The sequence below is a fragment of the Aspergillus steynii genome (genome assembly GCF_002849105.1).
Source record: "Aspergillus steynii IBT 23096 chromosome Unknown P170scaffold_6, whole genome shotgun sequence".
NCBI classification, from domain to species: domain Eukaryota; kingdom Fungi; phylum Ascomycota; class Eurotiomycetes; order Eurotiales; family Aspergillaceae; genus Aspergillus; species Aspergillus steynii.
Window position 1 is genome coordinate 826,203 of NW_020194403.1, and position 13,566 is coordinate 839,768.

At 50.8% G+C, this 13,566-nt stretch overlaps 7 protein-coding genes across 7 annotated transcripts; 3 read left to right on the forward strand and 4 right to left on the reverse strand.

The window, feature by feature from the left end:
* Positions 1 to 317: 317 nt before the first annotated feature.
* On the forward strand, positions 318 to 1,639 carry P170DRAFT_427923 (uncharacterized protein; the record flags this gene model as incomplete). The annotated part of the gene is made up of 3 exons (XM_024847811.1): positions 318 to 650; positions 702 to 1,240; positions 1,294 to 1,639. The coding sequence occupies 3 exons, from the start codon at positions 318 to 320 to the stop codon at positions 1,637 to 1,639; spliced, it is 1,218 nt and encodes a 405-aa protein (XP_024701919.1).
* Positions 1,640 to 2,785: 1,146 nt separating this feature from the next.
* P170DRAFT_218049 (uncharacterized protein) lies at positions 2,786 to 3,343 on the reverse strand. Its single transcript, XM_024842843.1, has one exon. The coding sequence runs from the start codon at positions 3,171 to 3,173 to the stop codon at positions 2,892 to 2,894; it is 282 nt and encodes a 93-aa protein (XP_024701921.1). The 5' UTR covers positions 3,174 to 3,343; the 3' UTR covers positions 2,786 to 2,891.
* Positions 2,786 to 3,854, reverse strand: P170DRAFT_218050 (uncharacterized protein). Its single transcript, XM_024842844.1, has 2 exons — positions 3,408 to 3,854; positions 2,786 to 3,339 (listed from the first exon to the last, which is right to left on the reverse strand). Exons 1-2 carry the CDS (start codon positions 3,782 to 3,784, stop codon positions 3,174 to 3,176), a joined length of 543 nt encoding a protein of 180 aa, XP_024701920.1. The 5' UTR covers positions 3,785 to 3,854; the 3' UTR covers positions 2,786 to 3,173.
* Positions 3,855 to 3,865: 11 nt separating this feature from the next.
* P170DRAFT_438330 (alpha/beta fold hydrolase) lies at positions 3,866 to 5,254 on the reverse strand. Its single transcript, XM_024849580.1, has 4 exons — positions 5,141 to 5,254; positions 4,804 to 5,088; positions 4,501 to 4,716; positions 3,866 to 4,436 (listed from the first exon to the last, which is right to left on the reverse strand). Exons 1-4 carry the CDS (start codon positions 5,241 to 5,243, stop codon positions 4,198 to 4,200), a joined length of 843 nt encoding a protein of 280 aa, XP_024701922.1. The 5' UTR covers positions 5,244 to 5,254; the 3' UTR covers positions 3,866 to 4,197.
* Positions 5,255 to 5,338: 84 nt separating this feature from the next.
* P170DRAFT_218076 (uncharacterized protein) lies at positions 5,339 to 9,511 on the reverse strand. The gene is made up of 3 exons (XM_024842845.1): positions 9,493 to 9,511; positions 9,271 to 9,412; positions 5,339 to 9,224 (listed from the first exon to the last, which is right to left on the reverse strand). Exons 2-3 carry the CDS (start codon positions 9,332 to 9,334, stop codon positions 5,434 to 5,436), a joined length of 3,855 nt encoding a protein of 1,284 aa, XP_024701923.1. The 5' UTR covers positions 9,335 to 9,412; positions 9,493 to 9,511; the 3' UTR covers positions 5,339 to 5,433.
* A 45-nt stretch (positions 9,512 to 9,556) lies between these two features.
* Positions 9,557 to 11,743, forward strand: P170DRAFT_438335 (Zn(II)2Cys6 transcription factor). The gene is made up of 3 exons (XM_024849581.1): positions 9,557 to 10,208; positions 10,260 to 11,602; positions 11,671 to 11,743. Exons 1-2 carry the CDS (start codon positions 9,573 to 9,575, stop codon positions 11,562 to 11,564), a joined length of 1,941 nt encoding a protein of 646 aa, XP_024701924.1. The 5' UTR covers positions 9,557 to 9,572; the 3' UTR covers positions 11,565 to 11,602; positions 11,671 to 11,743.
* P170DRAFT_438336 (permease of the major facilitator superfamily) lies at positions 11,501 to 13,502 on the forward strand (the record flags this gene model as incomplete). The annotated part of the gene is made up of 1 exon (XM_024849582.1): positions 11,501 to 13,502. The coding sequence occupies exon 1, from the start codon at positions 11,996 to 11,998 to the stop codon at positions 13,499 to 13,501; it is 1,506 nt and encodes a 501-aa protein (XP_024701925.1). The 5' UTR covers positions 11,501 to 11,995.
* Between the last annotated feature and the right edge of the window lie 64 nt (positions 13,503 to 13,566).

A 13,566-nucleotide genomic window follows, 5' to 3' on the forward strand; every position in this document is an offset into this window, starting at 1 on the left:
TCGCTGGGTCTATCTCTTTATTTCGTGACAGTCAGTATTCATGTAACTGAACTATGGCATGAATACAATGGCCGTTCACTTGTAGGGTGTATAACAGGAATCTTGCTTGTTATGATATTTGGACCTGCGCAATCACTGCATAGAAGAATGATTATGTAGCCACAGCTTGTGATCTAGCCCAGCAAGAATTCACCCTACCTTGCCCTTCTCACTCAGTTGGTCACCAATTGTTCAGCAGTCAATCGTTCCCCTTGACTATCAAACGCACGCCTCTTGTTTCCTACTTCTGCAGTTTCACCGAGATCATCATACGCAAGATGTCACACCAAGCTCTATGTGTGGAATCATCCACATCAAACTCTACAGCAGACAACAGGCAGGCAGAACATAATGCTCCTGGGATTGGCATAGAGTTTGAAACATCAGTAATCCAACTCCAGAGCCAGAATAGAGATTGTACCCACAAAGACTTGAAGAAGGCCAAGGGAAAACTACTCGGAAAGAGGAAGGGTGAGCTTTGGGCGCTGACGGGGGATACCACGCTTGAAAAACCAGGTACTCTGACCGCTGAGTATATACTCGACAGAAGAAAGGCAAAGATCGGGAAAGGATTGGCTGTAAAGGGAGCCAATGATGCTTCCGTCGATCTTGTACGCGCAAGAAGAATCTTTTAGAATACATCTGAACTAAAGTGGTGCCAGGTCAACTGGAGTCCCTACGCAAATCCCCTAGCATATCTCAGTGCACTCTCCGTGGATGAACCAGCGGTTTGGCACATCAATCCTTTCTACGTGGTCTATCCAGAAGCACCCAAGGACGTTGATACTATCAAATGGTCTTATCAAGTGACAGCACCAATGCCCTTACGGGCGATCAATAACTTGATGAGGCAAGGCAAAAGGAATATGACAAGTCCTCTGTTGCCGTCGCTTACGCGACTCACCGACCGCATGAATTGGGTTCAGCGTGGCTTTTTCCGGTCCCGACCAGAGGGTATCGACCCCAGCGACCTTTCCGAAGATGCACTGGGGTTCTTTGCTCTTGTCCTATCATATGCCAAAGCATCGGCGTACGGAGCTGCGGAAAAGAGCCCAAAGATGGATACATCCATCATGCCGCGAACGGATTTCGTGGCAATGTTCCAGCTGACAGGCTTGGAACGGCTTTTGGAAAACAAATCCTTATATGAGATAGTAAGAGTCGGTGCCTGTTATAATGCCGTCGATGATGATATTGTTGAGTAAGTGATATCCGTCATTTCGTTTCTAACAATGGCTTACACAGACTCTTTAGAATCGATTTCAGGTGGAGTGATGGTGACCTGGACCATCCATTGCCAAACAAGAGATTCGACGAGCTGGAATTCACATTTGAACGTCACAAATTGAATGTAAAGGAATGGATTGAAGCTATTCAGGGGCGCCAGGACCTCCTCAAGGGATTTGACGGGAAAGGCGATGGCCAAATCGGAGGGCTCGGCGATAGAACTGAATGGATATTGGGCACAACGCGCCCTGTTCCGATATTTGAGTTCCGAGACCTGGGCAGTTGTACGAGGCTCGAATGGGGAACGACAGTGGACGCAGCTGAACAGTGCGTAATCCAGCACCACAGAGAAGCCGCCCAGCAAGGTTCATAGGGACGAGGAGCGCCTGGTTGCAGACTGTCGAGCACTAGAATCACGGAGGATCTCATCTTGAGAGTGCAACCAACCTCACCCACACACGGTAATCGATCGGCTTTCCCCGGCTGCCTAATCGATTAATCATCTCATTATCCGTCTGCAATCCGTCCCAGAAGGTAGCCACCATAATAGGTCGGCCCCTGGAAGACAAGGGTTCGCGGTCTTGAGATTCCAGGCGAAGGGTGGGTAGAAGAACAGGATTCCAGGATACGAATTTGGGATTATAGGAAGACCTCTACATCGCACTCACGGACCCGGAACATGCGCGTTTGCCCACACAGATGACGAGAAACCTCTGGCTAAAAGCCCTTCAAAAAATGGCATGGTGTTATCAAGCATTTGAAGACCTTTGCAGTCAAGATGCAGGAAATATCGGAAGCATTTTGGCAGTGAAGGGAACAGCTTTTCATATTTTTCGTTTTATCTTCCTTTCTTCCGTTGCCGTTTCTTTCTTTCCTCTCTCTCGCTCTCTATTTTGTCCTTCTATTTTTGAGGGCTTAGCCATCCAAGTCAGAGCCAAAAGAATTATGCATAGGCTAACTAATAAACCAACTTACCTTCCACAAGATATCTTCATTCTAAGTTGCGCTCAGGTGCCCAAGTGCCTCAACAGAAATAACCAAGCTTCCGAGACACTGGAGCTTTTTCGTGTACCTATTCCTATCATGGATTTTCGATGAGTCTAAAATATAGAGAAGCAAATAGAGAGGGAGATTAAAAGGCAGATGGGGATACAGGTGGAAATGCAGGTAGAAATGCAGGTAGAGAGGAAGGTAGAGAGGAAGGTAGAGAGGAGGCTAAATGCTCAGGCAAAGAGGCAAACAAGGTAGACAGGTGTTTGTACATAGCGGGGTCGGCGAGGGGAACAAAGGAGTTTTCAGCCTTCATGTGTCCCCACTTATGGAGAAAATTAAATCTTTTCAAGACTGCCATTCTATCCACAGGCGATATCCAATTTACATGAAATCCAAATACGCCAGGTTGCTTCGAAGCGCGTCCGCTGAGCGTTTCCAAGCCCTTATGATTGAACTATTCAAAGCGTCGCAATCAAGAACAAGTCCGGCTAGAGGGATCTAAGAATTTAGAGACATCCATCCCGGCAGCTAATGTGGATGATCATCATTGAAACGAATGCTTAGCTAGCTAGCGCTACCCCTGCTACACGAGCGAAACACCGAAATCTCATAGGGTCCGAAAGATATAGCCATCAACAACAATCCTGATCGCTCGCGCCCCGCAGCTTGAACGGCATCCCATGAATTACATATCCCTGCACTTCGTCGTCCCACGGCAAAAGCACCTCAAAGAGTCTGGAGACTTGGATATTCCTCAACGGCTCCGCAACCGTCGAAAACATCTCCCATGCACACAGCGAGTAGCCCCCAATGTGGATGCTCAGCTCCTCTAGTCCGACCATCCTGGCCAGTGCGCGACAGCCCTCATGCCATGTCCCCAGGTCATACGGTGCGATGGGCCCGCACAGTTTCATTCACTTAGGCGTACGTGTTGGATCGAAATCAACGGGGAAATAATGATACAAGCTCAGTCTACGGATTCGGGAGAGAACCGGTGTCGAGGAGAGTTGAATCAGCGTGGAGAGATGGTTGATTTGGAAGGTGTTGTGCGTGTAGAGGATGGAGATGGTCTCCGCGTATCTTCAACCGATGTCAGATATGAACCAGAAATAGAATATCGCCTGCTGGCAGAGCGAAAGCATCCTTACATTCTTCGACACGTACAAACCAGCGGGAGCAAATTAGGGCAAGTCACGGGAAATTCCTGAAGCGGACCTGTATACAACCCCCCGACTTTCGACTGGTAGCAGATCGGCTTGATCTTCACCTCCTCCTCGCTCTGCCCCCAGCATGGATGTTTGCAAATCGGACGCTGCTGATCGTGGTTTAATTCACACAGAATCGCTTTGATCTTCGTCCTAGTGCGCACAAGATGGATCGTCATTCCCCCGAGTACCTCTTCCCATATCATGTCCCGGAGCTCGCGCGGCAGGCGGCTGACGAGCATGCATTGCTGCTGGTCATTTATTAAGGGCATCCGAGGCTTTGGGCGAAATAAGCGACCGAACATGTCACTTGTTGGCATCGCATCAGTCGACGAACTCGTCTCGCATGAACACCTGAGTCGAAAACCAACGAGCTTCCGTGAACTGGCCTTTAAACTTCTCGAAAACCACGGCACATCATCATTCGCGCTATCTATGCACATTGCGCTAGCCAATACAATACGAGTCCGCCACTTCTCATTCGCAGGGCACTGACATCTTAAGCCGGGATCTGAGCAAACATGCCATGTGCGTCGCTGAAGGAGTCGACGATGGCGCGCCACGTGTGCGACACGTGGGATGATCCGAGCGACTCTCATGCACGCATCTTGCGGTCCTGCGATGATGTTTTATCTCAGCTCTCCTGGATTTCTCGCTTCGATGGCTTGATTTAGAACATGCTGCATGTTCTGAGACGCCCGATCCTTCGTCTCCTTTCCGACCAACGAATTCCCTACCCCAGAAACTCTCGAATGACCCCCACCACATAATCATTCTTCTCCAGATGAACCGCATGATTCGCCCCGCTTACGATCTCGAGAGTCGCGTTTGGCACTTCTGCTGCTATAAGCGCGGATTCATCCGGTGGACAGATCCAGTCGTATTCGCCGACAATTACGAGCGTTTGGGCGTTGATGAGATGCAGACGATCTCTGTAATCGAAGTACTTTTCCGCCGCATAGTACAGGTCATCTAGCGACTCTCAGCATTTAATTTCCCAAATATATCCTAGACCGTCAAGCGCTCGTCTACTCACTATGCGATTCGGCATTAAACACCGTCTCCAGATTCTTCTGCAACGCGAGGTCCGGGTCAAACTTTTCCGCATACAACGGAGCCGCAGATAGCATGACCAGTTGAAACTCAATGTCGCTTTCAAATCGCCCGAAGATCTTCTCTTTCAGCATGGCCACAGATAACCCGAGTGCCTTGTTAAGACGTGTTTCAAGAACTTGGATCGCTTTGTCCTCGTCTGCGGATGAAACATCAGCATCGCAACGAAACCTTGGCGCCAGAGACGAAGGAGAGCGGAAGAAAAAAAAAGAAAAAAACATCTCACGATGATGCGAAGGTGCGGTGCCACGTAGTATCAAATGCGATACTTTATCCGCATACTGGATGGCGTACTGTTGCGCTAGAAAGCCGCCGAAGCTGCCGCCACAAATGATGCACTGTGTTTCGGGGCCGACGAAATGAGCCCGGAGTGCCTCGATGTCGTCGACGATTTGCTGGAAGGAGTACGGCTTGGTGCGCGAACTCTGTCCATGACCACGGTAGTCAAATGAAAGCACTCGGTATCGGTCCGATAAAGGCGAGAATGCTGAAAAGTCGGATTTGTGGTCGCCTGGTTGTCTCGGTTAGTGTTTCGGGCGCGAAGGCTGGGGTGAAGAAAGTACCGAATCCTCGTCCGCCATGGAGAGTGATGATGAGTGGTGCATCTGATGGGCCAATAAGACGGTATGCAAGCTGTGCGCCGTTGATCGAAATGAAGTCTACCATCGTGCCTAAGGTAGGAGCCTATTGTAAAGGACGATGGCAGGATCAGAGCGGAACTTTATATATGGAGAGACAGCGGATCGCTTCCGATAGGAATTTCCGAATCTGACCGAAGCAAATTGGCTATGTTTTACGGTGATTCAATCAGCCAAGTTGAAGGTATGTCGGTACACATTCCATTTACTCTGACCTGCTAGCATGAATGTCCGGCAACTCCCCATCCACCACCACCCGGACTACTGACCTCCATCATTTCCCCTGCCTCTAAACTCAACGCTGCCTTTCCCCCAAGGGATAATTTCTCAAAACCACTTTTGTCATCGTTCCAGCGATATAGGAAGTTCTTGCCCACAGCTCCTTCTCCTCCGCCGTGCATTCCGTACGGCGCAAACACCCGCCGGTCGCTCAAGATGCTAAACTTGAGCGGCACCCGTGCCTCAATGAGCCTTGTAGCCCCATTTCCCCCGTTAAACTGTCCTTGTCCTCCAGTACCGTGGTTGATACTATGTTGACGAACAATAACCGGAGTTCGCTTTTCGACGACCTCTGCGTCTGTGATTTTCGTGTTGGTCGAGTGCGCCTGGATTGCATGCTCCCCGTTCCATGAAGGACCAGCGCCACACCCACCACCCACAGTTTCGCCATAGTTCCATCCGGGCTCGATTTGCCCGGTAATTGGGTTCTTGCCACCCATTCCCCAGCCGAAGCTATTTGCGCATCCAGAGAAAGCGGCGCATCGACCGAAGGCCCGTAGAATCGTATCAATCACGCGCTGGCTCGCGAGTGTACTGCCGCAAATGGCGACCGATGCACTAGGGCGCAGGACTGATCCTTTCGGGATGCGAATGTCTATGGGAGCAAGACATCCGTCGTTGAGAGGAATATCCACGTCAATGAGACATCGAGTTGTGTATATCACAGCGGAATGAGTGATGGAAATAGGACAATTGTAATTCCCCCATATTTGCGGACCCGTCCCGTTGAAGTCATAGACTGCGTCGCCCGTGTCCTTGTCTATTCTAATAGTTACTTGAAGTCGGGTACCGTCATCGAAGTAATCAACCGCCGTGAGCGGCTGCGGGTGTGCCCTGCTGATGTCTTTGTAGAACTTCCGCACTGCAACTTCCGCGTTTGCTTGGATCGCGTACATCTGCCGGTGAACAAGTGGAAGGGTAAACTCGTCACACAGCTTCTGCAGAAGTATGATACCCCGCTGGTTGGACGATATCTGGGCTTTGATGTCGGAGATGTTGTCATCCAGTCGACGAGTCGGACTGCAGCCAGGAAACGTCCCCGCATGGAGAAAAGCATCCCGGACGGCGTCTTCAAGAAACTTTCCGTGACTGACTATTTTGAGCGATTTGATATTCAAACCCTCTTCCCATAGCTCTTTTGAATCAGGCATCATGGAAGTAATTCCCTTTCCACCAATATCAGTATGGTGCCCTCGAGCCGCCACGTAGAACATAATGGTTACGTCGTCTTTCGCGAAGACGGGTGTCACAACGGTAACGTCAGGAAGATGTGTGCCACCGCACTCGGGGTGGTTTGTCATTAGGACATCGCCAGGCTGAAGCTTTCCCTCCCATAGACGGTGCTGATATTGAATAGCATATTGCATACTGCCGAGGTGAATCGGGATGTGTGGAGCATTGGCCACAAGCTTTCCGTCGGGGGAGAAAATTGCACAAGAGAAATCCAGGCGCTCTTTGATGCTTGTGGAGATCGAAGTTCGCTGCAGCGTATTGCCCATCTGTTCGGCGATGGACATGAATCGGTGGGAGAAAATAGACAGCTGAATGGGGTCGACGTTGTCAGACAAACTTCGGGTAGGAAGAGACGCTGTATCGGCAGATAATCGCTCCAAAATAACGTGTTCCAGTAATATATAACCTTGCCATTGTGGCTCGACAAGAATTGTCTGAGTTGAATCGATTATCAACGCCGGACCGCTCACAATAGTAGGATCAGAGGACGACTCAAGTTTGTAGATAGGTACATCCTGCCACTGTCCCTCAACAAAAACCTTTTGTGAACTGTTTGTCGAGGCTCGCTTTGGGTCTATCTTGACCTGTTCCAAAGCTTTTAAGGGAGATACCAGCCGATCATCGGTGTCATTGCCTCCAGTTCCACGAACATGGACAGAGTCAACAATGATGTCTCGTTCTAACACGAATGCAAATTCTCGAAGATGAGCCTCTCTGAAGGCGGCACCATAGTTCTCATCTTCCGGTTTCGAGATAACCAGATTCGTGTCTGTGCCTTTGTATCTCAGGCTAAGTGACTCGTCAAATTGTATGGACTCTTCCGAAGCGCCTTGGCCAATCAATTCATCTTTCACTTTGTCTTTGAGGGCATCAAATCGAGCGCGAATTCCTGGCAAGGCATCGAAATTAAACGCACCCACGTATGGCTCCACAGACTCATATTGCAAGTCAGCTCGAGAAATCCCAACAGCCGACAAGATCGACGAATGTTTGTGAATCAAAATTCGTCTGATACCAAGCCTATTGGCAATAGAGCATGCATGCTGCCCACCAGCACCTCCGAAACTAACAAGATTATGGCGCTCTGGGTGGAAGCCACGGGCTTCAGTCGCATTGCGGATTGGTCGGCTCATGGTCTCGTTCGCCACATTCAAAAATCCAGACGCGACCTCCTCTGCAGAGAGATTTTGTCTTGTTTGAAAGTTGATCTCGTTCGTAATTTCCTTGAATTTCCGAGAGGTCACCTCATAATCGAGAGGCTCGTCTGCATCTTGTCCAAACATAGACGGGAATGCCGATAATACCAACCTCCCTAGAAACAAATTTGCATCTGTCACTGTGAGAGGTCCTCCTTTTCTATAGCATGCAGGACCCGGATGGGCCCCGGCGCTATCAGGTCCGACGACAAACAGGCCGTTACGGGCGAACAGGATGGATCCTCCGCCCGCAGCCACGGTCGCGATATTCAACATCGGCACGGTAATGATGCGACCGGCAATCGTCGTTTCACTCAGATAGTCATAATTACCGTCGTATCTAGACACATCCGTGCTGGTACCGCCCATATCAAAGCCTATGACCGGAGTACCTTCAAGGCGATCGAAGCAGGACTTTGCAATTCCCACTACGCCACCAGCTGGGCCACTAAGCAGGGCCTCGTTGCCTCGAAACTTTCGTGATGATCGCAGCCCCCCATCAGAGCACATGAATTCGACTCTTTTCGGCAATGTGGCAAACCCATTTTCAAAATCTGCAATGTATTGTTGGATTATGGGATATAGGTAGGATTCAGAGGAAACCGAGTTACTGCGTCGCAGAAACTTGATGGTTGGGCTTATTTCGGACGACGTGGTCACGTATTTGAAGCCCATTTGTCGGGCAAGCAATGCCACTTGGTTCTCATGATCAGGAAACAAGTACGAGTGCATGAATCCGATAGCGATCGAATCGTATCCGTCGTCTTTGAGTTTCTGGAGAGCGTCTCGCACTTCGGGGGTATCCAAGGGTTTAATTACCCGGATCACTTCGCCGCTCGCCGTTCGAACCAGAGCTGGATCATTCAGTTCGCGGCTCTTGTCCATAGGAAAAGGGTTCAAATCGTAATCTTCCACCGTTACTCTCTCGTCAATCTCAATGACCTTGTCATGCAAAGCAGTGGCTTTGCGAACATTCAGGTCGAAGAGCTTAGGCCGCGTTTGGTCACCGATAACACAAACGTCTTCGAAACCTTTGGTGGTGATGAAGGCGAATCTTTCACCTTTTCCTTCCAGTAAAGCGTTGGTTGCTAGTGTCGTGCCAATGCGACATGACGCGATTCGCGAGCCATCTAACTTTTCTGTTTTTGGAATTTGCCGATTCTCAATAACTTCCAGTGCCCGTCGGATGGCTTCTGTCGGCGCATCGCGGTAATTGGCAGGATCTTCTGATAAGAGTTTGAAGACACGGTCGGGTTGCCCAGGGATTTGGACAAGAACATCACAGAATGTGCCACCGCGATCTTGCTTGTCAGCTCAAGCCATTGTGGAAAAGAGAGACAGACTAACCTATGGAGATGTTTGTGTCTGCTGTGGTACTCATCATGGGCTCTTGTTTATGGCACCATACCATTATCTAAGGCAGTCCGATACAAACGCGAAGCAGCAGAGATATCCTCCAACTACTATCAGAGTATTTAAGCCGATGCAGCTGATGGAAGTATCACCCAGAGAGGAAATCAGCGTCGGAGCACATCCGCAAATCACACCATCAGCGCCAGGATGACGCACCAACCGCCGCTCAAGATAAACCCATCGCGCATTATCATCTCCCCCACTTAAACTTCCCCTCCTGGAAAATTTCGACGGCCATGCCGCCCCAGAGATGCAGGGACAAGGCCAAACCGTCCGACGGATTCACAACCCAACGCTTTCGCTTACGTCGCGCAACCCCGGATTCTGAATCCAGGCAGTCGGCGGAGCTTCCGTCTCGACGCGAAGGCTCGGAGAGTAGCGCGAGGGTTTCAATACCCGCTTGTGATCGCTGCCGACGACTGAAAAAGCGATGTAGTCGGGCTTTGCCCGAATGTGGGCATTGCGTCCACGCCGGTCAGAGATGCTCGTATTCGGGCGGACTGGGTCCTTCTGCCGGTGCTTATCGAATTTTGCAAGAAAGGGTCAACGCGTTGACCCGATATATCGTGGAGGTAATGGGCCGAGAGATGGGTGATGTTGAAAGAGAGATTGGGATTGTCGATGATGGTGATGGAGCGGCCCCAGAAGAGTTGAAGACGGGAGAACGCGACGAGGCTCCATTCAACAAACGTGACACTCCCGCGCCGGATGCAATTGCTGCAAACTCTCACGTGGACGTTATACCCCAGACGGCGCTGGTGGAGGCCTTCTTCCATCATGTCTATAGAGCCTATCCTTTCATCGACAAGACGCGGATCCTGCATTTATCCTCTTTGGGCTTGAAACCAAATGTACAGGATGGAGACTCAATAGTAAGTGAACAGAAGTCACCATTCCCGGGATCAACAGACTGACTGCAAAAGATCTTGCACATAATCATGGCCATCGGCCATACGAGTCTGCAGCGCTCTGGAAAAGCACCTTATGGAGTGTCTCCGGCGTTCGAGATCTCCTATTCGGACATACTCCAACGATGTTTCCTCCATGAGGATATCGACTCCATTCAAATCCTCGTTCTTCTCGCACTGTACTCGCTGTTTGACCCCCTCGGGCCCTCTACTTGGTCTATCGTTGGGATCATCACCCGACAAGCCATGACTCAAGGTCTCACGCGCTCGACGAACGAAAGTCAGACGAACTCAAAAACCACTGAGCTTCGCCGACGGCTTGTGTGGAGCATATTCGTGCTAGACAGAATGATGGCAGTCTCTGTCGGACAGGCCCCCGGTCTGGCATCTGACGAAATGGAGGTTCCGTATCCAGCGATTACAGTGGAGGAATTCGCCTCTCCCGACCGCACTGATCTGGCTACTATGCTCCAGGTAAGCCGGCATGTAATTGAGCTACGTCAGCTCGAGAGCAGGATCCTGTCTACAGTCCATCTGCAAAGTCGTACCAATGTGAGCAATCTATCACTATCTGATCGGAACGCTATCACCAGTCGGTTTCGAGCGGATGTCGAGAACTGGTATAGCCATGGCTGTTTAATTGCTCGACCAGAACCGGACAATGTCCGACTCCACGATACAATGGCATGGCTGAATGCACGATACTATCATCTTATGCTCGTTCTTTATTATCCTTGCCAATTCAATTCACGGGCAAAGGGGTCCCAAGAGCCAGGCCTATTGCCTCTAGTCAGAAAGTTCATGCAGTATAACCAAGTGCTTCTGGCCAATCGGCAGCTGCCTCTCAATCGTGTCACATTATGCCGTCTTGCACCAATTTGCCTGATCTTAATCCACTGTTTCTCCTGGGGATGCTACAGCTCCTTCCCGGGCAAGGGGGATGTCAGAACATGCATTGACATCCTGAGGACTTTCTCCGATAAATGGGAGATGACACGCACTCTTATTCAAGTGTTGACCGAATTCGAGGACCTAATATCCGACTACGAGGCGAGCTTGATGTCACAGGCTGATTCCCTTCACCCCTGTGCGATGAACCCATCCCATCAGGATTGGCTACGGTCAGTATGGAAATCGCTCTCCGATCTGCTGGGTAAGATTATGGGCAAGACGAGCTGCTACCTTAACATTCTAGAAGACTGGAACACACAGGCACCAGAGCCCAGTTACTATCCGCGTGCCGGGCCTGAGTCACCAGTCGTTGTTTCGCCATCTTCCTCATTCTCACCCCATCAAGGATATCATTTCTCTTTTTTATGATTCCGCGCAATATAATGTTGAATGACTCGCACTATCAGGTTAGATTCTAGGCCCTTGACGCAATGGCTGGTTAAAATTGCACAGCTCATGCAAGTGGGCCCGACAGACCCGTTATTCCAGTTTATCATCGATCATCCACGCGACAGGCCTCTGTTATGTTCGAACAGCACAATTGCCGGCAGTCAAGCCCAAAACCCGCGTCGGCCCCACTCCGCTCTAAAACTCCCGACAGGGCAGGTCGAGATAGGGCGAGTTGCGCGCTGCTAAGGTTCTGACTCGGCTTGTTAATTGCGCCATCGGCCTTGTCTATCTTAGCTTTACTATGGTGGGTAGGCCGTTTATAAAATGCATATGTCTGATGTTTTCTCAAACATGTTCCGTTCAGATACATGCCGTCCTACAGGTCATTATCGATCTATCGACTTGGAATTATGACTTCTTCCAGGTTCTATCCACCAGAGCATGCCACGGAGAACCTCAAGACGACAAATTCAGATCTAAAGGGTGCAACCGTTAAAGCTACACCAAATGACTCCCTCCACAGTCTTGAAACCCAGCAAACCCAGCAATGGAATCTCTTCCACTGGCATGACCCGAACACATCTAAGGAGGAAAAGCTCCTTATCTTCAAACTGGACTGGTTCCTCCTCAGCTACAGCTGCCTCTGCTTCTTCATCAAACAACTCGACCAAAACAACATCTCCAACGCCTACGTCTCCGGCATGAAAGAAGACCTCGGCTTCGGCCCCGGCGACGAACTCAGCTGGATGAACACCTACTTCAGCGCGGGGCAGATCGTCGGCGCCCCAATCTCCAACCTGATCCTGACCATCGTCCGCCCCCGCTACTGGCTCCCCTTCTGCCTCATGTCCTGGTCGCTCTTCGTCCTCTTCCTCTTCAAATGCAACACCGCCAGCGAATTCTACGCCCTCCGCTTCTGCATCGGCCTGTTCGAGTCCGCCGCCTGGCCCGGCATCCAATACGTGCTCGGCTCCTGGTACAAGAAGTCCGAGATCGCCCGCCGCAGCGGCCTCTTCGTCATGTCCGGCGTCCTGGGCCAGATGTTCTCCGGCTACCTCCAGGCGGCACTGTACTCCGGCATGGAAGGGAAACACGGCATGCCCGCCTGGCGCTGGCTCTTCATCTTCGACTTCCTCCTCGCCGTCCCTGTCGCGCTCTACGGCTTCTTCTTTTACCCGGACACGCCCGAGAACACGTCCGCGTTCTACCTCACCCCGTGGGAGCGGGATCGCGCGCTGGAGCGCATGCGCGAAGACGGCCGCGCCTCGACAGCGCGGTTCGATCGCACTATCTTCAAGCGCATCCTCGCGTCCTGGCAACTATATACCTTCTCGGTGGCATACGCGCTCTGGACACTAACGTGCGGATCATACGTCATGCAGTACTTCAGTCTCTGGCTGAAATCGACAGGCGAGTACTCTGTCCCGCAGATCAACAACATCCCGACGTGCATAGGGGCCGTCAATTTCGTATTCATGGTCTCGACGGGCTATCTGGCTGATAAGCTGGGACGGCGCAACATCGTCTGCTTCGGCGTCGGGTGTGTGCTTACGTTCTGCTACGTCGTTCTCACGGTGTGGGATGTGCCGGATAAGCTCAAGATGGCGGTCTTTATCCTGACGGGCTCGTATGGTTGCTACACGCCGTTGTTGGCGGGGTGGGTGAATTCCGTCTGTGGTGGGGATCAGCAGCTTCGTGCGTTCACGCTGGCGTTTATGGTGAGCTTCGGGTATGCGGTGGTTATTCCGTTTCAGCAGTTGCAGTTTCCGAGTGGGAAGGCGCCGGAGTTTAAGGAGACGCATGGTTGGCCGAGTGGGCTTGCTTTTGTGGTGGCTCTGGCTTTGTTTACTGGGTTTGGGATTGATTTGATAGAGAGGATCTGGGGGAGGGTAAGGAGGGACTCTGAGAGTGTTTGAGGTTCATTAGAACAACAAGACTGAATACGTCACGCATAGATTAATACTATTTCTCTTATTACTAT